The sequence below is a fragment of the Eleutherodactylus coqui genome, chromosome 5 (genome assembly GCF_035609145.1).
Source record: "Eleutherodactylus coqui strain aEleCoq1 chromosome 5, aEleCoq1.hap1, whole genome shotgun sequence".
NCBI lineage: Eukaryota > Metazoa > Chordata > Amphibia > Anura > Eleutherodactylidae > Eleutherodactylus > Eleutherodactylus coqui.
Genome location: NC_089841.1, coordinates 136,825,459 through 136,853,193, shown reverse-complemented (window position 1 = coordinate 136,853,193; position 27,735 = coordinate 136,825,459). Strand labels below are relative to the sequence as shown.

General features: G+C 41.3%; 1 protein-coding gene across 1 annotated transcript in view; it reads left to right on the top strand.

Moving 5' to 3' along the window:
* Positions 1-27,735, top strand: part of FBXW8 (F-box and WD repeat domain containing 8) — a 131,855-nt gene that overhangs the window by 83,526 nt on the left and 20,594 nt on the right. Inside the window, exons 6-8 of the mRNA XM_066603222.1 lie at positions 793-989; positions 3,726-3,935; positions 20,861-20,988. Coding sequence (XP_066459319.1) covers positions 793-989; positions 3,726-3,935; positions 20,861-20,988 — 535 coding nt within the window. The remainder of the gene's footprint in view (positions 1-792; positions 990-3,725; positions 3,936-20,860; positions 20,989-27,735) is intronic.

Here is a 27,735-nt window from a genome sequence, read left to right as displayed (position 1 = left end):
AGTTGTATCCCTTTACAGAGTACTTTTAGTTTCACCTTCGGAGTGTTTCCATTGGTCATTTATCAGTTCCTTCTGGAAGCTGAAGACAGCCTCATATAGCGCTATAAGGGGCCTTCTTCAGCTGCTGGAAGGAGAGTGAAATGGCTGCCGGAGCAGAAGCACTCTGAAGGGGAAAGTGCAGGTACACCTTAAGGCCGGCTTCACATGGGCATAAATGTATTTGCACGATGGGCGTTGCGTTTTTTTTTTGCGTGAATACTGTATTTTTCTGAGCGCGCATTATATTTAATTGCCTATTGAAATCAGTGAGGGCATGCTTGCATGTTTTTTCCACGTTCAAATATGCATGGCAAGCTTTGCAAAAATTGTAGTAAAATACGCACACACGCATACAAAAACACAATGCATATCGCATACATATGCAGCACAAATGCTTTCACCCATGTAAAGCCGGCTTTATTAAATATGCGTCTTGGTCTAAAAATCCTTAGTTGAAAAGGCTTCTGGTTAGTCCCTTAGTCATCCCCTCATCAGGTTGTAAGCTCTTGTCAGCAGGCTTCTTTTTTATTACTTTTGATTAAGTAAACTTTTACTCCCTGGTAATATGAATTGCTGGTTATCACATCCGGCAAACATCGGCATTCCTGACCTCCGCCTCCTACACATAGCATGGCCATGTTACTTGCTATGTTCAAGAATGGAAGTAGAATAAATAAGTGAGGAGCATGGCAAGAAGTAGTCTTCAAGAGAAGTATGTGGTGCAATAACAAGAATTGTGTTACTCCTGTTCAGGTACCATAGATGTTTGGAGCCTTCTGGTTGGACGAGAACCTATCCATCATTATCAGCACAACCAAAAAATCCAAGCACTTGCTCTATGCCCAGACACAGCTGCTATAGCAACAGCGTCCAGTTTCCAAATCAGAGTGGAGAGTCCTGATGATAAAGGCTATTGGAGTTCTAGTTGCAATTTCCAGACCCAGAAACTGGTAAATCTTTTTATTGTAAAATATGAACTGACTTGTGCTTTAATAAATTCTCTCTCCGCGCATTACATAGGTGATGATTAGGGTACTGGCTATAGAGAGTTCGGGAAGGAAAGCATATTAAAGCAACAGGTTTGAATGTAAAGATGTACCCCTTTTGTCAGTGCTATTCCAGATTACAACAAAGGTAGGTCTTCCTGCAGATGACCGTGTAGTCTCTGCTGCCATCACAGACTCTGGCACTGAGAAACATGTTCTAGCATTAGCGTCAGCCTTACAAAGGATATGTCTCTGTACGCTAATAGTTTGGAAAGTCACTTTATTGGGATATTGCTGCTGATATACAGGTTGAAACAAGAGTTTTGCTTCACAAGACGTTAATGTGGTTGTCCATCTGTAAACTTTTTATGGACTCATCTCAGGACAGGTCATCAATAGCAAATTGATAGGACCTTCCCTGATCAGCTGTCCACTGTTCCACTGCACTCATGCACTGAGCTGCTTTCTGCAGAAGGCAAACAACTCTGTTCTCGCTGCAGTGGCTAGGCTTGGTATTGCAGGTCAAATTCCCATGCACTTCAATGCCTGCAATACCAAGTCCGATCACTGTAGTAAGAACAAAGTTGTCTGCTTCCTTGTAGAAAGTAGCTCAGTGCCTGAGTGCAGCTGCCTGGCAAACAGCTGACCAGTATAGGTCCTGGGCAACGGACACCTGTCAATATACTATTGATGACCTGTCCTGAGGATAGGCCATAAATTACAACTGGGCCAACCCAATAATGTCTCCTTTCTAATCACATATGGTTAGTTCTTTCTTAAAAAATGGATTACAAATTGTCAATTTAAGGACAAATGTATTCCCTTTCCATTAGGCTTCAGTCTGTCACTGACCTCAATATTGGAAAACGAAAATTGCTGAAATTGTTCCATACATAATGAGTACACACAAAAGGATAGCAAGCAGATCCACAGATGACAACCAACCACACACTGTATTCATTGAGTATACAAACCGAAGCCAAACAGCTTGTTTTTACAAACATCAGAATATGAACCCCACAATGAGAGCTCAGTGGTTACCCATTATAAGGCATCCACAACCCTACATAATCCAGATCATGCTCCAATAAGCAACATAGTAAGAGAAGAGCTTGTATATATGATAAAGCATAATAATATGTGAGAATCAACAAAAATGCAATGACAGGCAGAATGGGACACAGGACCCTTGTTCTGCAGATCAGCAGGGGTGTCAGTGGTGAGACCCCCACCTTTCAGCAAGTTATCCCCTATCCTGGAAATAACTTGTAATCTTTGTACAATCACTTTAAGGGAATTTTACTGTACATTCCCATTCACTTAGATTCTTTGGTTTGGATGTGGACAATAATTTATTAGTGCCCATAAGAGGAGTGTATTAAATTGTGTTAAGCTGTGGATTGGTGGACTAACATGTTAAAAGCCGATGGAAATAGTGTGCACTGTGGCCCCATAAAGATAAATCCGCTGCTCTAAAATATCACTGCTCTCTAGGAATGATATATTGCAGTGAGATGAACATAGATTGAATTGGCAAGAATACCGTATCTGCATGAAAGCTGTAATCTGCTGGTATGTCTCATGTTTAATGTGTCTGAAACTGCTGCACTAGCAGGAAACTTGCCGAAAAACAGCAGCTCTAGTATTCTATGCAGCGAAGCCAAGCGTGCAGTGAAGCGGGCATCCCAATTCTACACTCCTATATATGTGGACTGTTCCACACTTCAGCACTAGTTTTATAGAATAAACATTGGCATTTACCGTAATGCATCAAGGCCCTGACTGCAACACTTCCTAAATCTGCTGCCTTTTCCTGACTTGCTATACTGCTGCACTGTAGGCATTTTCTTCAGGTACTTGTGTTGGCTACAAATCATGTAGAAAAGTATCATTATTTCCTGTGACTATTTCACATGTACACACTGTTAAAGGCCTCGCTCTAGACATAGTTGGCACTGTTTTTATGCCTAGTGCAAAGTCCTAGATGGCTTTGCGGACACGGAATCAAAAATGGCAGCATTTTCCTGTACAATGCTAGTGTATTAGTTTTTAAGTTTGACAGAAAAATTCAGCTCTGATATTAAGGTATGCTACAGATTTTGAAAATTGCCCCAGCTACAGTACTATGTGGATTGGCTGCAGACTTTTGCATTGCAAGGGGTTAAATCCAAGGAAAATCCATAGCAAAATCCACATGTAATGCTTCTGAGGTTAATGTTGAAGGGGTTTTTGGACACTGGGGTATTGCTTAGCTTGCTATTTGTGCCTACCCCAACACCCTTTTTTACCAGACTGTGTGATGTCCCCTTGGTTCCCCACCGTTCCCTGCCACTGCTATCGAGCAAGTTGCTGCAGTGGTCACGTGCCGTTCATTGTGCATGTGACTGCTCAGCCAATCACAAGCTTCAGGGGTGATTTTGACTTGGATGGAATGTGACCGCTGAAGCTTGTGATTGGCTGAGCAGTCACATGCACGATGAACGGCACTTGACCGCTAAATTAGCTTCCTGGATCAGTGTGGCAGGGACTGTAGCGATTGCACTGGACTCGCGGAACACCTGACTGCTGAGTATTGCTTCGTTCGCAGTTTTGTTTCGTTTCTAGCACTCAGCCGCCCTTTTCAGAGTGTCAGAAAAGCTCTTTTATAGTAGTATTTTGTTTCAGTAGTTTCATTTGTTTGTTCTGTTTTCTTTGTTGTAGGTAAACTTTCTCCATTTAATTCAGGACTCTGCAGGATTTCCTGTCATTGTTGCGGCTGCGGGGGAAATGGTTTATCTCCTAAAGCAAGATGTGCCCGAGAAGGTTCTGCACTCTACATATGGGCACCCCATTACCTGCTTGGATGTTTCAGTGCAGCAGGCAGCATTTGGTGTAAAAAGTTATGGCTGGATCACCAATAATGGCAATAAGGTAAAAGATCATGTGCATTGAAGCAAACTGAGGTATTTAACAGGGTATATATATGGTATTGCTTTACCAATAGCTGCAAAGCATTGAGTAATGTCAGAAGTGAATTTGTTTTGGCAGCTACTGATGTACAACCCAGTAATGTGAAACTTATTTGACTTAATCTGGACTCCCTCGATCCTATACTCATTGCAAGCCTAAATCATACCCAGACATGGTATCACACTTTCCAAAAAAACTCACTGCCAGCGTTTCACTGCAAGGCAGGTCAGCCATCTAGGATCTAGTTGCATATTGGTTACGGGCCTTCCTGACTTCCCAGCTACCAGAATTACCACACTTATCAGAGTCTATGCGTTGTTTATAGATCTACAAGGATAGACTAATAAGGATTCAAAACTTTATTCTAAAAAGATAGCTGTGCTTCTAAATAGGGGTAATATACAAAAGGAAAGAAACATACCATATATATACAATTTACAGTTATTGAAAATAAAAGTAAAAATATGAAGCCAGTTCTTGTGGATCAGATCAGTTGAAATGGAATGCGAGGAGACACACAAAAGTTTCTGGACAGTCCTAGTATACTTGTACTATCTCCTGAAATTACTGACAATTTTGGGTTTGTGCCCCTATAGTCTTAAGACTCCCCCAGACACACCTCTGACTTCTCCCCTGCAACATCATGGAAAGGCAGGCTGAGTGTATGCACAAAACTCCAAGATGGAAAGACAATTCATATTTTGGTCATGTTTCCTCAGGAGGCTCTTCAAGGCCGCCATATTTTAGAACATGATTTTATCTGTCCATAGATAGTTAGTCTATAGGATATGCGCCTTAGCCCCTTGCCGTTGTATTCAGCAGCACTCCGTGATTCTATGATATTATTATCTCCATACTATATTTCATCGGTGAACCATAATTTCAGTTTTTAATTTCTCCTTTTTTCTAATTCAGTGTTTCATCTCCTGGGATGGTTCAGAGACCAGGGGTCTGGCTAAAGCAGGAGCATGCTGGTTGGAGCAAAAGGGAGGATGAGGGGGTCAAAGCTCTCATTCAGGTGTGAATAGGAAGCCAATGAGGCTTGGGGAGGACAGGTGCCAAGTTAATAATGTCATATTTCTAGAAGAAACGGTGTGCGAGCATAGGTACATCCTACTCCATAACAAATAGTGCTTATCCTGAATGTCCTTTTATTTGGCCCCTCAGGCTTCTTAGTGTTACAGCAAAAATATATGGCCGTTCAGGGAAAGCTGAGTGTACCTTGTGAATGACGTCATATGACCCATGATACAGCGATCGCCTGCTGAGGGATAGCAGAGTGTACCCTGCAACTGAAGTCCAGGTGGCCCGTGCAGTAGGGCTGCTCACACCAAGACTTCAATACGTCATATGACGGAGGAATTAAATGACAGAGCCCACACAGTTATGGATTCATCAAAGAATTCCCACCAGACCTGAGCCAGGCGGCTTTAATTTATAGCCCCCTTACATTGGGGTGTTACAACATCATTGGTCAATTAACTATGCAAGTTTATTGGTTAGTTTCCAATCCAACATTTTTCATAGGCCAATTTAACCCTTCATTGGATACACTCTGGTTCTTCATTTGCATACCTTCAAGAAACTTCCAAATCGCAGTGAATAACCCCTTGACGGTGTGCCAAAGGGGCCAAGTAGCTCACAGTTCTTATCTCATCTCAGCATATGTGTCCCTGTACATAGCTAAGAACACAGTCACGCGGGTTATGTAATACATTTCATGATTATTTTGTGGCGTAATATTTCAAATATCACATATACATATATGTATATACACATAGGCATACACATTTACATGTACACTCATATACATATATATACATCCAGTCCATGATTACTTTTATAACTTTATTACATTATTCTATTGTTAATATGAGGCGTCAACCCCACCTTAAAGGGGTTGTCCCGCGAAACAAAGTGGGTCTATACACTTCTGTATGGCCATATTAATGCACTTTGTAATGTACATTGTGCATTAATTATGAGCCATACAGAAGTTATCAGAAATTTTTCACTTACCTGTTCCGTTGCTAGCGTCCTCGTTTCCATGGAGCCGTCTAATTTTCAGCGTCTAATCGCCAGATTAGACGCGCTTGCGCAGTCCGGGTCTTCTTTTCTGAATGGGGCCGCTCGTGCCGGAGAGCGGCTCCTTGTAGCTCCGCCCCGTCACGTGCCGATTCCAGCCAATCAGGAGGCTGGAATCGGCAATGGACCGCACAGAAGCCCTGCGGTCCACCGAGGGAGAAGATCGGGGCGGCCATCTTCAGCAGGTAAGTAAGAAGTCACCAGAGCGCGGGGATTCAGGTAAGCACTGTCCGGTGTTCTTGTTTAACCCCTGCATCGGGGTTGTCTCGCGCCGAACGGGGGGGCTGTTGAAAAAAAAAAAACCCCGTTTCGGCGCGGGACAACCCCTTTAATTATATCTTGATATTCTTGGTATGGCTTCTTCAGCCAACATGTGAAAGCTCCTCGATATCCTTATCCTATCTTGACATATGTCTCTCGGTACAGTTACACAACCTAGTTCATGAAGTTGTTTTTCTGGTATATTCTGTGGTGTCTGTTATTGCGCAGTTTAAATTCATATAATATAAATTATCCATAATCAAATATTTTCCATTACATTAGTAACATGGTTTGTCTAAACATACCAATGACGTTTTCATTAATGATCTCCATCTTGGTGTTTCTTCAACTCCTCTAGTCCTAACTGTCTTTTCTAATAGTATTTTCAAATATGGTTTTGCAATGGCTGTTTGTGTTTCATGTGAAACAATAGGCTTACTTTGATCAATATTATATTTACAAAGAGTCTAGAAGTGACACAGGCAACAGGACTCCTTTATTCTATGATGTGGGCCTCGCTCTCTGCCACCACAGAGTCGCCATCTGAACGTCTCTTGCCAGCGCTGTTGGTCCTCTTTCTCTTCTCTTTCTGCTCAATTTCATTGCTATGGGCTGAGATGTGCGCGTTCAGAGATCAGCTGCGTCACATCATCCATAGTAATTGTGCTTCTTTTCGCATGTTGTACAAACATCTCAAGGTCCATGGTAAACGTTCCGCATTGTCTGAAGGTGATCTCGGAGATTACTGCAACAGCCTGCTTGCTACAGCTTACTTGCTTGTCCTCTGTGATATTCTGGCGGAGACTTCCCACCGTATAAGGAACCGCAGCCTACAGCCACTTGGTGTTTGGTAGCTGCTGCTCACTATTTTCCGCCATGACACCCCCTTATTTCACCATTCAGACTATCTGTAAATCTTCATCAACCTCACAGTTTGAAAGCATCAATACTTTGATGTCCAGCCTTCATTTTCCTAAAGGTCTAAAAACACACAGGATGATAAAAAAAGAATGGTGCAAAAGTTCAGCTGATTTCTTCATACATGAATTGACATACAACAGCCAGAATCACACGAACGGAGAGATCTCTTCAAGTTTTTATTGCACCTTACTGATGTTTGATGTGGGCACTATTGGTGACACCAAACGACCTAAAACGGTGCATCGTTGCTGCAGTGGATTCTATAACTGGGACGCATAGGGGCAGAGCTGGACTACAGACTTGACATCTGCGGCATCACCAATGGCGCCTAAATCGAACATCTGTAAGGTGCATTAAAGCTTGTAGAGTTCTTCTATCTTTTCACTTTATTCTGACTGTTGCATGTCATTTCCATATGAATAAATCAGCTTTTCTCTTGCACTCTCTTTTTGAATCACCTGTATTAGCATGTGTACATCTGTATATTTTTGGATTCTTTATGTTATATTTTTATGATTTTTTGATCACCCTTGTTCCATCTTGGGGTAGCCTGCTGATTAGCCGATCCTTTATTGTTTAAGTGGATCTGCAGCTTAATATTCTGGCCTATGTAAGGGCAGTGTATTACAGCTGCAGGCCCATACCCCTAGTATCCAAGACAACACAAACATTTGTGCCAGTTGGTGCACTTAGCTATCAGTCTGGTGTATTCATAAGCAGAGCTCCTTCTTTGCCAATACCCCCCCCCCCATCCCCATGGTAGCAGTTGACAGGCTGCTTTGTATATGAGTATACAGAGTAGCATGTCAATCAATGCCTGTGTTTTTACTACAAGTACTAGCTATATTGTGCTGCTTTTACATAGAACATCAAATCAAGAAGTTGTCCTGCCACATTTTTACAAATGGCTTATAGAGCTATAAAATAACTACAAGAGAAGGAGAACTAACCCCCCTTACCGATCCCCTGTCACACTCATGCCCACACCTCCCCGGTCCTCCACTGGTCTTCATTCTTCCTGGCATGCCAACACAACATGTGACCACTGCCGTCAATCATTAGCTATAGCGGTGACGTATTGACACCGCTGAGATCACAACTGCAGTCAGTGATTGGTTGCAGCAGTCACATGTCATGTTGACAAGTCATCGCTGCAGCAAATAGAACAGAAACAAGCAGGAGACCTGTGAAGTGTAAGCACGGACGTGGTAGGGTATTGGTGAAGTGAGTAGAAAGCTCTGTTTACATTTCTGTTATTTAAAAAAAAAATTGGGTTCCCTCACAAGAACAGAAAAATGGGGAAAATAAAATGGATACTCGATGGAATCCATTAGCTATATTGGGTTCATTTGTGTTTCCATTGTATTGTTTTGTCTTGTCATTGGCCCTGCATGCTGCTCTATTTTTCCCCGTCATTTATGGTGGAAACCTTGGATGGAACCTCCAAACAGAGGTGTGATCATAGCTGTACGTCTTTTGCTATTTTATAGCACTGGATACAATAACAAAAAAGGGCTGGACAACCCCTTTAAGCTGTTGTTGTTAGCCGTTCAATCATTCACAACCCTTTATCACCCCAAAGGCGAGCTCCATCCATGTTTTTGGTTTCGGACTGCTTCTTTCAGTTGTGTGATATCCATGCCAGTATCAGGTTTGACAGTATTAGCCATTGTGTCCTTTGGCGGCCGGGTCTTCTTTTACCACTGATTTGTCCAAGCATTATAGATTTTTTTTTAGCGACTTTGCTCGCATTACATGGCCAAAATCCGCGAGTCTGAGCCGGGCCATCTTACCCTACATTGATATGTTGGGTCTTATACAATTCAAGACATCTCTCTTTTTTTCGCAGTTAGCTTTTTTCGCAGTCCAGCTTTCACATCCATACATGGCTATGGGGAAAACAGTGATTTGCACTATCCTGCGTTTAGTTGCTATACCGATATCCCTACTTTTCCAGATTTTGTCCATCTTTAGCATCACGCTTTGCTCCAATAAGCTGACAGATCTGCTTTAATATAACTGATCGAGAAGACATCTACTCCATCACTGTCTCTGCCATCACCTCTAAAGATAAAACAGCCCTCCAGGCCTGGAGAAGCAAAGATGGCCACACAGCTTCTCTGACTACCTGTTATACACTGTGCATTGTATGCACTACATGCTGATCTGACCGGCCAGCACCGCTCATGTGGGCAGCACTGGTTAATCAAACCAGCTGTAGTGTCTTACACTAATGATGCATACTAATACACCATGTGCATCATGCAGTCAGAGAAGCTGGTGCGGCCATCTTTGTTTATCCAGGATCGGTGGGTTGCAGTAACTGCCCTTCCCTGTTGCATCCTGTATGCTTGCTTGGTTGTTCAGGTCTTTATGTTTGCATGCAGTGTCTTTAGCACATACAAGTTTGTTGATGTTTTCTCCTCCGGTCTTGAGCTCTGATCATCCTCTTCTCTTTCTTTTCTCACGTTCATCATTTGATTTATTCTCTACCGTTTTATGTAATAATTTAGTATTCTCTTCCCTTTACAGTCTTACTTTAGCAAGACGTCATTAAAAGAAGTGTAGTCCCACATACAGCAAGCCGCACAGAACTGCTCCAACGTCTTTCCGACAGAATCCTAGAAGAGTATATTGGTGCTGCACATAAAGCACTTCTATTGCTTCGTTTATGCCATGATATACGAGCGGCTCTTTTGTATAGGCTTTGTTCTCATTTTATAATGCAAAGAGATAAAACCTGTTGCCAAGATGAGTATTTTGTTACAATAGCTGCTGTGATGAATAACACTGGATGGGTTAAGATAATCATTACTGTGTAAACGAATCATAGGCACAGCAATGAAGTAATCCAGATGGCTGCAGCGTGCTAGGTACAGGGGACTGGTGCTTGGCACAGCTTCCCCAGCTGACATCACCCTGCAAATCAATCAGGTTGCGCCTCTTAGAATGATTACTCTCTGCACACTGAAGTGGAAGGGAGCTTTGCGATTGGACGTCTCCCATATTCACGCTCATTTTGCGTTTGGGTAAAATTGTTTGAAATAATTAGTAATGAATAATTTTACATCTTTTCTCTTTGATCATAACTCTGTCATGTTGAATCTCACTAGCTCTATGTCAGTTGTAAGTAATGTGCATCCGATGGCAACCACGACACTCATTAGCACTCTAAGCTTTATGGTATTGACTGCACTGCAGAATATCTTCCGGTTAAATGGAAAAAGCTAATATCGGAGAAAACATTGAACGACACGGTAAAAAAATCATTCAGACCTAATTTGTTATTAAATAACGCTTCTTATATACCAGAGCTGGACAAATAGCAAGATTTGTCTTTGTGTCTAGAGGTTTTCTACTGGCACTTGACCTTTTGGATAGCTTTTAATTGATGCCTGTGATCATTCTTATTTTTAGGCCACTAAAAGGACAAGTTGACTCATGAAATGGTCTTCGTAACTTTCAAAGTCTTTGGTATTCATTCCATTCTTATTCAAGGGGTTGTGCCAAGATTTTAAGTTATTCTTCTGTTCAAAGGATAGGGAATAATTATCTGATTGTGTAGGTCCAACTGCTGGGACCCTCACCTGTCATAAGACTAGAAGTCTTGGGTTCCACTCTGTGATTGGAGCGTCAGTTGAGGATTTACGCTGCCGTTCCATTCTGTTTAATCAGATAGTTACAGTGGGGGAAAAAAGTATTTAGTCAGATACCAATTTTACAAGTTCTCCCACTTAAAAAGATGAGAGAGGCCTGTCATTGACATCATAGGTAGACCTCAACTATGAGAGACAACACGAGAAAACACATCCAGAAAATCACATTGTCTGATTTTTAATGAATTTATTTGCAAATTTTGGTGGAAAACATGTATTTTGGTCAATAACAAAAGTTCATCTAAATACTTTATTATATATCGTGTATTGGCAATGACAGAGGTCAAACGTTTTCTGTAAGTCCTCACAAGGTTGGCACACACTGTTGCTGGTATGTTGGCCCATTCCTCCATGCAGATCTCCTCAAGAGCAGTGATGTTTTGGGGCTGTCGCTGGGCAACACAGACTTTCAACTCTCGCCAAAGGTTTTCTATAGGGTTGAGATCTGGAGACTGGCTAGGCCACTCCAGGACCTTGAAATGCTTCTTACAAAGCCACTCCTTTGTTGCCCTGGCGGTGTGCTTGGGATCATTGTCAAGCTGAAAGGCCCAGCAACGTTTCATCTTCAGTGCCCTTGCTGATGGAAGGAGGTTTGCATTCAAAATTTCACGATACATGGCCCCATTCATTCTTTCATGTATACGGATCAGTCGTCCTGGTCTCTGTAGAGAAACCGCCCCAAAGCATGATGTTGGCACCCCCATGCTTCACAGTAGGTATGGTGTTCTTTGGATGCAACTCAGCATTCTTTCCCCTCCAAACACGAGTTGTGTTTCTGCCAAACAGTTCTACTTTGGTTTCATCTGACCATATGACATTCTCCCAATACTTTTCTGGATCATCCAAATGCTCTCTAGCAAACTTCAGTCGGCCCCCGGACAGGTACTGGCTTAAGCAGGGGACACGTCTGGCACTGTAGGATCTTAGTCCCTGGCGGCGTAGTGTGTTACTGATGGTAGCCTTTGTTACGTTGGTCCCAGCTCTCTGCAGGTCATTCACTAGGTTCCCCCGTGTGGTTCTGGGATTTTTGCTCACCGTTCTTGTGATCATTTTGACCCCACGGGGTGAGATCTTGCGTGGAGCCCTAGATTGAGGGAGATCATCAGTGGTCTTGTATCTCTCCCATTTTCTAATTATTGCTCCCACAGTTGATTTCTTCACACCAAGTTGCTTGCCTATTGCAGATTCAGTCTTCCCAGTCTGGTGCAGGGCTACAATTTTGTTTCTGGTGTCCTTCAACAGCTCTTTGGTCTTCACCAGAGTGGAGTTTGGAGTGTGACTGCTTGAGGTTGTGGACAGGTGTCTTTTATACTGCTAACAAGTTCAAACAGGTTCCATTACTACAGGTAATGAGTGGAGGACAGAGGAGCCTCTTAAAGAAGAAGTTACAGGTCTGTGAGACCCAGAAATCTTGCTTGTTTGTAGGTAACCAAATACTTATTTTCACCATAATTTGCAAATAAGTTTGTTAAAAATGAGACAATGTGATTTTCTGGATGTGTTTTCTCATGTTGTCTCTCATAGTTGAGGTCTACCTATGATGTCAATTACAGGCCTCTCATCTTTTTAAGTGGGAGAACTTGTACAATTGGTATCTGACTTAATACTTTTTTCCCCACTGTATTCCTTATCCTGTGGATAGTGGTTAACTTTGAATCTTGGCACAACCCCTGTGAAGAGGACCTATGATGTCCTCATGTCGGCAGGGCCGGCTGCATAGCTTTGCAACCTCAGCCCCACTGACTCTATCAATAGCCTTTATGCTGTCTATACTCATCCCTGTTCCCCTATATGGATTCTGCTTAGATTTGGCTTGGAATGCAACAAGGGGTGATTCTGTCAGTGGGTGTTGTCAGATTTGATTGACAGTGAGAGTGGGGTCCTTTCACTTGACATATTTACAGCTCCAGGAGCCATATCTAAGGAGAGCTACTATGGGAAAGAAGAGGTTAACAAAAGAAAGGCTGCTATAGTCAGCAGGGCTGTAAAGCTCTGCATGCAGCTCTACTGACATGAGGATATGATAGGTCCTCTTCAAATACACATTTTAACTGATAGACACTACTGTCTAAGAACAACTTGTAAGTTGCATGCTGGTTACTGATGTTCAGTTAAAGGGGTTGTCCCGCGCCGAAACGTTTTTTTTTTTTTTCAACAGCCCCCCCGTTCGGCGCGAGACAACCCCGATGCAGGGGTTAAAAAAGCAAACCGCACAGTGCTTACCTGAATCCCCGCGTTCCGGTGACTTCTTACTTACCGGTTGAAGATGGCCGCCGGGATCTTCTCCCTCGGTGGACCGCAGCTCTTCTGTGCGGTCCATTGCCGATTCCAGCCTCCTGATTGGCTGGAATTGGCACGTGACAGGGCGGAGCTACCAGGAGTCGCTCTCCGGCACGAGCGGCCCCATTCAGAAAAGAAGAAGACCCGGACTGCGCAAGCGCGTCTAATCTGGCGATTAGACGCTGAAAATTAGACGACACCATGGAGACGAGGACGCTAGCAACGGAACAGGTAAGTGAATAACTTCTGATAACTTCTGTATGGCTCATAATTAATGCACAATGTACATTACAAAGTGCATTAATATGGCCATACAGAAGTGTATAACCCCACTTGCTTTCGCGGGACAACCCCTTTAAAGGCTTCTTTTTTACCATTTGAAATGAAAAAAGAAGCAACTTTGCAAACAGTCTTAAGTTAAAATCTATAGTTTTGTATCTACAACTGCTATGTCTTCATGGCGAGGACTACAAACAACCCCCTGGTAGTCTGATGCAACAGTCATATTGCTATCCATCTGTCCCTTACATCTTGCTAACCTACCAAACGTGTGCTAGTAAGAAGGGGACAATGCATGGAGCATGACTGCAGGATCAGACTTCACAAGGTTTGATTGTAGTCTGTTACAGTAGAGACATAGTGGCTTACATAGGAGCTTTAGACACAAAACTATAGTATTTTTCATTAAAGGGGTTGTCCAAGTTTAAAAAAAATTTTAACATCACCCCATGGTATGAAATAACAAAAAAAGGACTCTCGCCTCTCTGCTTCCCCTGGGAATAGCGTGTACTGGCTCCCATGGCAATCCCAGTCCCTGCCGACTGCTGAAGTCAGGTGACCACTGCAGCCAGTCAGAGGCCACAAAGTCACCGATCGGAACTCGAAGCATCATGGCTTCTGCATGACCCAGGAGAGAAGAAAGGTGAGTGTCCTTTCTTTTTGTTATTTAATACCATGGGTTGCTGTTTTAAAAAGTTTTTTTTTTTTTAAACTTGGACAACCCCTTTAAGGCTTTTTGCAGAGTTCTCTATTTGACATTTTAGTTGCATTGGAACAATAAAGAAATGGTTATAAAAAGGTGGCCATTGTCTTCAAATTGTAGGTGAACCAATCAGTAGCGTACTGCTGATTGAGAGAGACTTGGCAGGTTTTGCAGAGATGTCATATTTTAAAGACTTGTGATAAACTTCACTTGATGGGTTAAAAATGATTTGCATACCAAATGTGACTGAAGGGTAAATGCATTTAGCCAGTAACTGGACGTCTAAAGATACAACTCTATGTTTTCATAGAATCATATATTAGTTTAGGAAGATGATGGCATGATGAAACCTACCATTTCTCTTATGGTAAAACACATAGAGAATTTCATATTGATTGCACGGACAATTTATTATACAGGTAAGCAATGATTTGCTGTTTCTCCCTTTCTAACTTTACCCTTAAGATGGTAATTAGGCATCCTGACATTATGGAACACCAGATATTACCCTCACGAGGCCTATTCTTGTGAACATCGCAGACCCTAAGTGCAATGGATTAGAAAGTTTAAAGTTTATTGTTGCCCGCGTTGTATCACCTTTGGGATGGCACAGCAAAGTCCGTTCTCTGATTGCTAGCAGGCCCAATATTTTATATCTGCTTCAAAGTGGCCCCAAAGCCACTCTGGCTCATTGTCAAAAATGACATCAGATTGTAGCAAGCTGCTTTTTAAATTCAACATCTATTATTCATGTATCGTAAATATTTTTGTGGCTACGAGTTTAATATGTGTAGCGTAAAAGATTATTTCACTGCCCATGTTTTATACCGAATGTTAACTAGAATGCATCTGTAATATCATCTATAACTCTAGGCTTGATAGTACAGATAAAGTATTGGGATTTGCATATAGTGATGCACTCTATGGATCTGTACTGCTAAACAATAGGCACTCTGCTTGTCATCCCTTACATGGTGCTTCTGGAATATGCCATATTTTTTACCATGGAAAAAGTGGAGACCCCCTTAAAAATAGAAGGCATGCAGAGGTAGAATAATAATAATAACCTTTTATATGGGGCCATATGCTGCAGCACTTTACAAGTCAGAGGAAACCTTAGCAAGATAAGACATTACATGCAGTATTGAACCAAGAGACACTTTAAACAATAGGAGTGAGGGCGCTGCTCGCAAAAGCTTACAATCTATATGGGAATAGCGGTGACACAACATAGAGAAAAGAAAATTGACTGCAGAAAAAGACCCCCTGCTCCATCTAGTCTGCCCTTATATTATTTCCTTGTTATTTCTCTCTTAGTGTAGATATACAATTATCCCGGCAGCTTGAATTCATTTGCTGTGGATTATCTAACCACATCTGCTAGAAGTTTGTTCCAAGCATCTACTACTCTTTCAGTAAAATATTTCCTGTCATTGCTTCTGTTTTTTCTCCCAACTAATCTCAGATTGTGCCCCCCTGTTCTAACTTCTTAATAAAACACTTCCCTCCTGAACATTATTTATAACTTTAACATATTTAAAAGTTTTGACTTTGTTCCCCTTTCTTCTCTTTCCTCCAGGCTATACAAATTAAAGGGAACCACTTTTCAGCACTTTTTAAAACCGTAAATCAAGCCGAGGGCTAGAATAATTACTTGTCCCCATTTAGAAAACTTCTTGTCCCATGTTTATTTACAAAGCCATACCTGTGTAATTGCTGTTTAAGATCTTCCTCTGTGGCATGTAAATTAGGAAGAGCAGTCTGGGGGGGGGGGGGGGGGCAGTCCGGATCGTTCTTTTCGTCAACCTTTGCCTGTAAGCCTGCCCCTCTCTTCTCAGGCAGCGCTGCAAATTTCCGCAACGTTCTGATGTCACTGACTTGTGCATGTGCTGATGAACGCTGCAATTTTGCCCACAGATGGGACAGATGATCCGCGCATGTGCGTGTTAGTGTGGTCAGCGCATAGCCAGAATTTGCAGCACTGTCTCAAAAAGAAGCTACAAAAAGTTTGCTGAGAAGAAAGACGGTCCAGCCTGCCCACCGGACCGCTTTTTCAAATTTACATGCTTGCTGGAACATTTTAAACAGCGACTACACAGGTATGGCTTTGTAAATAGACATCGGACAATAAGTTTTCTAAATGGAAGCAAGTGAATATTCCTAACGCTTGGCTTGGTCAACTATCTTAAAAAATGCTGACAAGTTCCCTTAAGGTTAAGTCTTTCGTGAAAAGTTTTGTTCTTAAAACCTTCCATCATTTTTGCAGCCCACCTTTTGGACTCTTTCTATTTTATCATTGTCTTTCTGTAGATCAGGTCTCCAGAACTGATCACAGTATTCCAGATGTGTTCTCACCAGAGCTCTATACAGTGGGATCACAATCTCCCTCTTTCTACTGGTTATACCTCTAGCTATGCAGCCAAGCATCCTACCTGCTTTCTTTGTTGCCTGACTGCACTGTTGACTTATTTTGAGGTTGACAGAAATCAGAACCCCTAAATCCTTCTCTACTGAAGTCCTGGATAACACAGAAGAGCCAATATGATACACAATCTGAGGATTTCTCCTCCCCCAAGTGCATTATTTTACATGTGTGAATATTAAACTGTAGTTTCCGTTGTTTTGAGCATTTATCCAATAAGGCTAAGGGCCTTTTTACACAGACCAATTATCATTTTTTAAAAATCATTGGATTATGCGAATTTAAACAAGAATTGTTCAGTGTAAACACGACCAATGATTGGACGACGAGCAAGAATTTGTTCGCTTCTCGTTTGTCGTTCATTTTATGCAGGCAGAAAAATAATAGTTTGCGCATTGGCACATCGTTGCATGTGAACAGCGATTGTTTAGTCCTTCACATTCACTGGTAGAGATTGAATGACTTGTGAACGCTATTGTGAACAAAATTGCGAATGATTTATCTGCCTGTATAAACGGGCTGCACAAGTGAACTCTGTTATTGTTCACTCGTGCAAACAATGTATCATTCCACGTAAAAGGAGCCTAAGTCTTTCTCCATGTTCAATACTCCAGGAGTAACAACCCCATTACACACTTGTGTTATCACCAACAGACAGACCTTGTCTAGCAAACCTTCTGCTATGTCACATATAAAAAAAAGGTCCCAGAACAGACCCTTGTGGTCACCACTTGTACAATGACTCTTCCCTATTCAGAATACACTCTGTTAACATCACTCTATCTGTCTTTTAAAGAATTGTGAACCACCAGACTATCAAAAACTCAAGTTTAATTTTCAATACCTTATCTATAAGCTCTCTATGTGGAACTGAATCAAATGTCTTTACTGAAGTCCACATATGCGATATCCACGACACCACCTTCATCCACCACTTTTGTGACATAGTCAAAGAACTCAATTAGATTAGTTTGACATGACCTGCCCTCAGTAAGGCCGCCTGTCCACGGCCAGGACGGAATGTTGCTAGCGAGATTCTGCCGCGGGGGAGGAAGGGGGAGCAATGTAAGGTCTCCGCAATGAGCCTATCTAGTTGATAGGCTCACCACGGAGAATCGCGGCATGCCTAGATTTTAATCACATGAGCAGAGAATTGCTATGATTCTCTGCTCGTGGACATCAGGCTGTGCTTTCCATAGTTAGTCTATGGAAAGTGTGCAATTCGAGCTCCGCGGGCAATTTATCGCCGTGGATCTTGCTATGACATTTCGCCCGTGGACAGCCAGCCTAAAGCTGTGCTGTTTAGGATCCTACAGGTTGTTTAAAATGGTCAAATATCCTCTTTTTCAGAAGAGTTTCCATTAGTTTAACTACTATACATGTCAGACTAACTGGCCTGTAGTTCCAGAGTTCTTCTCTATTATACTACTTATAGATGCGTACTACATTGGCCATTCTTCAATCATCAGGAACATCATCTGTTAGAAGGGACTGGTTAAACAAAACCGTTAAATTCACAGATTCAGACTCCTCACTCTCGAATCCATAATGGCTGTCATCAGCAGTCACAGATTGGGGTTCTTTAAGAACTCTGGGGTTGATGTCATCTGGACCCAAGGTTTATTCAGCTTTAAATGTGCAACTTCACCTACAACACCGGCCTCCAAAAACACTAGATCTGAACCCTTACAACTAGAAGTAATACTAGGAACAAACATATAATTCTGGAAACCAGAGCAAGAGGAAGCAGTGCTTGTTCTGTACAATGGTCCAGCCATCATTTAAATAAATAAAGCTGTATGAGCCGGTCACCAGCTTGTATCTCTATAGGGGATACAGTGGGATGAAGAGGCCAGGTTCTGAGGGGGAATGTAAAAGCAGGGTAAATAGAGAAGACTTGGATTAGGGAATGTGGTGGCTATCCCTAAAAAGATGTTGTTTTTTTAAAGGCTTGTATAAAACTCTGCGAGTTGGGAATTAACCTGACTGTCAGGGGTAGCGCATCCCAGAAAAATGTTATATATATATACATACACTACCGTTCAAAAGTTTGGGGTCACCCAAACAATTTTGTGTTTTTCATGAAAAGTCACACTTATTCACCACCATGCATTGTGAAATGAATAGAAAATAGAGTCAAGACATTGACAAGGTTAGAAATAATGATTTGTATTTGAAATAACATTGTTTTTACATCAAACTTTGCTTTCGTCAAAGAATCCTCCTTTTGCAGCAATTACAGCATTGCACACCTTTGACACTCTAGCTGTTAATTTGTTGAGGTAAGCTTGAGAAATTGCACCCCACGCTTCTAGAAGCATCTCCCACAAGTTGGATTGGTTGGATGGGCACTTCTGGCATACCATACGGTCAAGCTGCTCCCACAACAGCTCAATGGGGTTCAGATCTGGTGACTGCGCTGGCCACTCCATTACCGATAGAATACCAGCTGCCTGCTTCTGCTGTAAATAGTTCTTGCACAATTTGGAGGTGTGTTTAGGGTCATTGTCCTGTTGTAGGATGAAATTGGTTCCAATCAAGCGCTGTCCACTGGGTATGGCATGGCGTTGCAAAATGGAGTGATAGCCTTCCTTATTCAGAATCCCTTTTACCCTGTACAAATCTCCCACCTTACCAGCACCAAAGCAACCCCAGACCATCACATTACCTCCACCATGCTTAACAGATGGCGTCAGGCATTCTTCCAGCATCTTTTCATTTGTTCTGCGTCTCACAAACGTTCTTCTTTGTGATCCAAACACCTCAAACTTGGATTCATCCGTCCACAACACTTTTTTCCAGTCTTCCTCTGTCCAATGTCTGTGTTCTTTTGCCCATCTTAATCTTTTTCTTTTATTGGCCAGTCTCAGATATGGCTTTTTCTTTGCCACTCTGCCCTGAAGCCCAAAATCCCGCAGCCGCCTCTTCACTGTAGATGTTGACACTGGTGTTTTGCGAGTACTATTTAATGAAGATGCCAGTTGGGTACCTGTGAGGCGTCTGTTTCTCAAACTAGAGACTCTAATGTGCTTATCTTCTTGCTTAGTTGTGCAACGCGGCCTCCCACTTCTTTTTCTACTCTGGTTAGAGCCTGTTTGTGCTGTCCTCTGAAGGGAGTAGTACACACCGTTGTAGGAAATCTTCAATTTCTTAGCAATTTCTCGCATGGAATAGCCTTCATTTCTAAGAACAAGAATAGACTGTCGAGTTTCAGATGAAAGTTCTCTTTCTCTGGCCATTTTGAGCGTTTAATTGACCCCACAAATGTGATGCTCCAGAAACTCAATCTGCTCACAGGAAGGTCAGTTTTGTAGCTTCTGTAACGAGCTAGACTGTTTTCAGATGTGTGAACATGATTGCACAAGGGTTTTCTAATCATCAATTAGCCTTCTGAGCCAATGAGCAAACACATTGTACCATTAGAACACTGGAGTGATAGTTGCTGGAAATGGGCCTCTATTCACCTTTGTAGATATTGCACAAAAAACCAGGCATTTGCAGCTAGAATAGTCATTTACCACATTAGCAATGTATAGAGTGCATTTGTTTAAAGTTAGGACTAGTTTAAAGTTATCTTCATTGAAAAGTACAGTGCTTTTCCTTCAAAAATAAGGACATTTCAATGTGACCCCAAACTTTTGAACGGTAGTGTACATACATACATAAATACATACACACACACTTTAATGTGTTTCTCTAGTTTTCCTTATTATATATCTAGTTAGATATTATATAATACAATACTTTTTTATGTACAAGGGTCTATCCTGGGCCATTGTAACTTGAAACCAAATTAAATATATAATGCTAGAGACAGTTCAGATGCATGGTGCATGCTGTTGGTTGACAGACCCAATCATGGGCAAATGTGGTAAAAGGTGGTAAAACACCGGTCTTCCTGAAGTGCGTGCACTGATTGTGTAGTGATACCCTCCTGCACTACAGTGTGATATTACATGTCCTATACTACTATTTATCTGTACTGGAATGAGCGGCACCTCTGGACACCAGGTGAGCGCAACCCTGTGTCATTATTCTGTAACACTGTACAATGTATAGCACCCTGAAGATGTTCCTGTCTTCTACACAGAATATGATTTACAGCCCCCAGCAGCTCTTTCTGACTTTTCTATGTAAGAACTAGCTTTATCTGTATAAGTTATCGTCTTCATTTTCTTTAATATTCACATTTTTTCAGCTTCCAGTGGTCGTCTCAAAATGTACTGATATTGTAAGTAGAGGGACTATTATACTTATTCATATTTAAATGTATCCACAGATTCATGTCTACAGCCTGCAGACCAGTCAGTGTCTCACGACCTTGGGTAACTCTACCGGCGACTTTACATGCATCAATCTGAAAGACAGCCCTCCTCATCTATTGGTTACTGGAAACCGGGACAGAAGGTATGTCAGGGGCTTACCCACAGTAAATGTATTTTGTAATGGAGCCTCGTGTGGCACAGAGTGTTAAGGCAGCAGAAATGCAGTTCTAAGCTCTCCCTCATGACCTGAAGGTTGCGAGTTCAATCCCCGTGTGGTTCAGGTAGCCGTCTCAAGCCGGCTTTCATCCTTCTGAGGTTGGTAAAATGAGTACCCAGCTTGGTGGGGGGTAATACATAAATAAATTACTTGAAATCGCTGCAGAGTAATTTGGTGCTATACAAATGACAAGATTTATTTTAGTTTTATATTATGTGATACTACAATCAGTTGAAAGCGCTGTTTATATATTTGCTCTTTTAGGGGGAAAACTTGTGCTTTTTGTTGTTATGCTGCCATCAACATGCCACATTGTGTACAGTATAAGGACTTCTTACGCCCAAATTATATGTCGATTTCTCACTTAAGGACTGTTTATATTTATCAATAATCAGTATCATTTGTACAATGTCGAAGCACCTTAGCTGTTATACTCCAGTATAAAAGCACACTGCGAGCTACAATACACAATAAAACTGTTGCTGTTAGTTTACTGAACGCCTGCACACCTAAAAATCTTTGCTTTCATTTGTGAAGTTGTTCAATGTAAACAATATCATTTGACTGTTCCGATTAACCCACTGGTGCTCCATTACATACATGTTACATCATGGATTGCCTGGCCAAAAGGCTTTAAGTGACCTTCCAGGCCTGGACAAACAAAGATGGTCACACCAACTTCTCTGACTACCTGATTCACGCTGTGTATTAGTACGCATCATTAGTCTGACACTACACCTGCTTAGATTGACCAGTGTTGCCCATGTGAGCAGCACTAGCCAGTAGGATCAGCAGGTAGTGTCTTAGACTACCAATGCATACTATGCGCAATGTGCCATTGTTACTTGTCCAGGCTCGGAGGGTTGCTTTAATGACCTGTCAGGAGGAAAGCACAAACACAGAAGCTGTACTTGTGTAACCATCAGCTGAACACAGTGGTGAATGATAGCCAGGCTTCCACTGGAATTGCTAGGATCAGTAAAACCTCCGATCCAGCCATTTAACCTGTTAGATGCCACGGTCAATAGGAAAGGCCTCAGGCAATACACTAACAGGCAATAAGGCTTTGAAATGCTAAGTATTCCAAATCATTGTGCAAGTAACCAACTGATTGTAGCTTACAACTAAAAAAATTAAACTTAATTTAATTCAACAGAGTTCCATTTAAAAAATCCTCTATTTTATTATAAACTATCCCCTTTATACATGCTTTTTATGCAAAATACTAGAGGCCCTTTTTACACGCAATGATTATCGCTCAAAATTTGTTCAAACAGACGAAAATGAGTGATAATCGTTACATGTAAACGTGGGCATCGTGCACTTTTCATTTGAACAATGATTTTAAGGTTAACTTAAAACCCAAGGTTCTGCCACTGAGAGATAAAGCAAACACATTTATCTTTCTATAGACTGCATGCTGTTCTCACCATGGCATGTTTATACTAGTCAAGAGAGAACAATGCAATCTGCCAGCAGCCATGAGAGAACAAAGGAATGTTCCTGCAGCTGTTTACACAGCTGGGCATGTGTTTAAACACACTGAGCTCTGCAAAGAGCTCCTGCAGGGCCTTTTGCATGAAGATGATAAAACTGTTAATGGCCATTATCACTTTATGCAAATAGGTCGCTAAATCGTTCAGTTCTTTGAAAGATTATGTTTGCATGTAAAAGGGCCTTAAGACATAAAAAAACCTATACGTATTTGATATGGTACATGTACCAACCCAAAAATAAAATTTAACATGTTTTTTTATACCACACTATAAGCACAGTAAAAGAAGCAATTATGGGGGAATTATTATTCTTTTTTGATTCTCCTCCCTCTGAAAAAAATTAAATAAACATTTTATTTACTAACTGCATTAAAGTGCAAGGTTCTTAGCATATATTTTTTATCAAAACATGTGGGCCAATCTGCTATACCGAAGTGACCTCCATTATAGGGATTGTCCAAGATATATCATTTTTCTAAAAAGGGCTCCCCCAAGGCAAAACATAACAAAGAGCTTGTACTCCCCTCTTCCTGCTCCCTGGTGACATAATGTTTACAGGTTTTAGTCTGTCTTTGATGTCCCGGAAGCTTGAGACTGCAGCCAATAACATAGCTCAGCAATCTTCACTGAGCTCTGTCATTGGCTGCAGCAACATGTTTAGGGAACGGCACAGGCTGATTTTGTGCCGTAAGCACTGTGTCACCAGGGAGACCCTGAGTTGGTGGCGGGGGACTTGGGGGGGGGGGGGCACAAACTCTTTAATATGTTTTGCCACAAAGGATTCCTTTTTAGAGAAATTGTTTATCTTGGACAACCCCTTTAAGTTGGGCCCTATTCTGAAACAGACTCATCTTTTGGAACCTTGCATTTTTTTGCAGTTAGGAAACACAACCCCTTATGTACTTTTATTCAGGTGCTAAATGTGCATGAGTGCTGAGGCGCGTGCTTTCCTGCTCCTGTGTTTTCGCAGTTATAGCATCTTTGCAGTTCATTCCATTGTAGGAAATGCTGACTGAGTTTGATTTTAGTTGTGGAAACAATAAATTATATGTTCCCAAAGTGGTGTCAATAAAAGCTACAACTTACCTGACACAAACATAAGCCCTCATACACCTATGTCCATGGGGGAAAAAACAAAATGCTCTGGCTCTTTGACTGTAGAGATAAGGAAGCAAAAATAGTCCCACTCAGTCCTGACTATCCAAAATAGTCTTGCCACAGTCCTCTAACTTTCAGTGATAATGGCCTTGTATGTATGATATTTGTAATGACTTACACTTCCATCCTTGGGGTGCAGCAGTGTTTCAGTGGATTGATAAATTATGACTTGTACATGCAACTGTGATCCTGATTACTGGCTATATATTATAATAATATACCATACTAATTCTGCAGATATGGGAGATATATACCGGTATGTAGGTGTCTATATATTTGCATATATTACCGACATAGGGAATATACTTAAGTGACAAGGTGCAGTATTCTGCTACGTATGCTATAAAAGTTCTTATTTTATACAGTTAACGGTTTTACCACAAAAAACTATCTTTTTAAAAGTAACGTAAAAATTGATGTGTAAGTTAGAAAGTGTGTGTGAAGTGATAACATCCGACTGTTGTGTGTGTGTGTATAGCATCATTATTACCACATGAGATTAGACCACCTAGCCATCTCTTTAGAAATCAATGTCCACCGACTGAAGGTCAGGAATAATAGGAGATTTTCACACCATTTTCTTTTGGGCACTGTGATATATCTAAAGCGACTTGTAGGACTTTGATACAGATATACCATGTTTAATTTGTTATTAGAAAAGAACACAATCCCTAATACAGTAAAACCTCTATTGTACAGAACACAGTACTAGTGTCGCCGATGATCGAGAAGGGCGGGTTGCATTAGCAGCAGGAGGAGACGCCAAAGCAGATCATGTGGGTTCAGCAGCAAGGTCACGTGGGCCGGCACTCGCCGGTGTAATTAGAAGCAACCATTGTTACTAGAGACAAAATTTTAGCTAAAAAAATCCTCGGCCTTAGTTGATGTCATTGTTAGGTTTTACTGTATACAACAATTGAGTTACTTTTGTATATGAAAAGTAGTTTATTTCATTTTTAGAAAATGGATACAGGCACATGTCATGGTATGATAAGATTCTCTCCAAATCTGTAGCCTGCTTGTCCGTCTTGCTTCGACATTGCAGCGTTCCATTTTATTATAACCTTATGGAACATAAAACTAAACAACTCCATGCAAAATATCACAGTCCTCTTATGCCATCACATCTCAGTATGTTGCATCTTTTAAACTTATCTCCCAAAAAATAAATTTATGGTATTTTTGAAGTATAAAACATATTTGTATTACCATCAGCAGAGAACCTGCTGTCCAGATAGCAGATATATGCTAAGTTAGCTTATAAGATTGTTGTTTGGCTGTAGGTAGCATGAAACAAAACTCGTTAACACTTAAACACTGCCTAGGAGGTTACCACTAAATGTTAGCAATGCTGCAGGTTTTTAGATAAGGCAAATGTTTATTTTTTATTGGATATGCCATAAAACACCCTGCGGAGGTACAGTGTAGTCATCACTTTCCATTAAAATGAATGGAAGGTGTATGTGGAGATAGATATGATAGATTGGATGGATGGATGGATGGATAGATAGAGAGATGGATATGAGAGAGATATATGAGATTAGATATAAGCGAGAGAGAGATATGCTATATATGAGATAGATATGAGCGAGATAGATATAAAAGAGATAGGCCCCCTGTCGATGGGCTTGATTTTGCCAGCGGTGAATCGCCGGAGAATCACGCCATCTGAAGCTTTCCATAGCATTGCTATGGAAAGCGCCTGCCACGCGTCCACAAGCAAAGAATCATTCTGATTCTCCGCTCGCGGCCGTGAATTCGCAGCAGGCTGCGAATTGCCGTGATTCTCCGCGGTCAGCCTATTTGTCAGATAGGCTGACAGCGGAGATCCGTCTGCCTGCTCCTGCTCCCGCAGCGGAGATCTGCCGCGGTATACCGCAACGCCTGTGGACAGGGGGCCATAGATAGATACGGTAGATATGAGATAGTTACGGTAGATAGGAGATAGATAGATATAGATATGAAATAGATAGATATGAAATAGATAGATATGAGATAGAAAGATAGATATGAGAGAGATAGAGAGATAGGTATATTAGAGAGATAGATAGATATAGAGATAGATATAAGAAAAAGAGATAGATATGGTAGATATGAGATAGAGAGATATGAGATAGAGAGAGAAGGATACGGTAGATAGATATGGGATAGAGAGATGGATAGATATGGGATAGAGAGATGGATAGATATGGGATAGAGAGATAGATAGATATGGGATAGAGAGATAGATAGATATGAGAGAGAGATACGGTAGATATGAGATGGATAGATATGAGATAGATATGGGATAGAGAGATAGATATGAGAGAGAGAGAGATACGGTAGATATGAGATAGATAGATATAAGATAGATATGGGATAGTGAGATAAATAGATATGAGAGAGAGAGATACGATAGATGGATAGATAGAGTTAGCTAGAAAATTGTAAAAATGTTGCCTATTACTCCACAGTGGGGTCACCTGGCATGAGATATCTGTGTCTTTTACTTCAAGGCTTTACAACAGGTCCACACTGCATGAATAGTAAAGCAGCAGAACGCGTTAGCAGATGACTTTTTTTGGCAAACCATTCCCGATCTTCCTCTTCTGAAATAGGGATTTGGAAAAGCCGTGTCTCGCTTTTTCAAGCAGACACTTACCAGTTTTCCTTTCCAGGCACCTGCACCCTTCCCCAATCCTCAGGACCACAGGAGGAAAGATGCCACACAGTTCTGGACGGCAGCCAGAGCTTGTTATTTCAGTGCACTGGATCGTGACATACTTGATAAATTATTCTTCTCATTTCAGGCTGTGTTCTCTTCCAAAACATGGATTTACCAGATTGATAAGTACTGATATTCAGGACTGTATATGTCATAGCTAAGTTAATTATATCCCAAAGCTTTCCTTTAAACATATTTTCTTCTATTTATGAGAGGTATAACCTATTTCTGTTCCGACAATGTGGAATTCTTGGCAGGTTACCGGCATTTGTGGCCTTGGGGTATTGTTAATAACAGAAAAAAACAGAAATAGTGCTTTTAACGGATGGACCAGATACTTGTTTTAATGATCTCATTTTGCTAATTAAAAGACAAGTTGCTATTTATCTCGACTGAATTGTACAATCAGCAGCAATTCACTGATTCACACATATTATCCAAAGTGATCCCTGGTATTAGATCACAGGGCTGCAATAATTCATCCTGCTGGTAAAGCATAAATGTAGAACCTTGTACGAAGAGCTCCATAATAAAACACAGCAAGGGTCACAACTTTCAAGCTTCCCTCACCAAATGTGTGCAGTTTACAAACTTTAATTCAAGTTTAAGTCACATCGGGCTTGGAGCGACCATTGGAGTCAGTCCCATTGCACCCATGTCCAAACATATGCAACAATGCAATGCATTTTTATTTGTAGGCTATTTTATTGACTTACTTTTTAATACAGTTGGAGCTGCAAGATCCTGATGTATCCTGCCCTTACATATGCCAATATAATACCCTTTTGGCACACATTACATCATTAAAGTCCATGGGTACAATGTAACCTATGCCAGATGGTGTCCTTTTGGCATGCATTTGGCCCAGATATGTCAGGATCACGCAGCCCCCACTGCATTGAAAAGGGAGATAAGGCAACAAAATCCTAAATTCAGTGCACAAACTTCCTTAGGGTTCCTTCATGCACGTTTTTCAGTGTTTATAACTACTTCTTAAAAACACCATAAATATAAAATATTTTTTTATTGCCTTTTTTATTTTGTAACATTTAATACCTGTTGTGCATGGTGATTGGCTGCAGCAGTCTGCTGTAAACAGGCCTGGCTAGGAGAACTGCAGGAGCCGCGGGGGTCCGGGACCAGTGGGTATAAGCACTTTTATTATTTTTCAGCTTGGCCAGCTGTTATACAAAAAATATTTACTCTCTGAAAACCCCTTTAAGGCTTTATATGCTCTCTGTCTGTCGTTTCCTTGTTGTTAATTAAGGTTGCCAGTACTGGTATCTGCTTTCTCTGGCCATATATGTCTGGTAA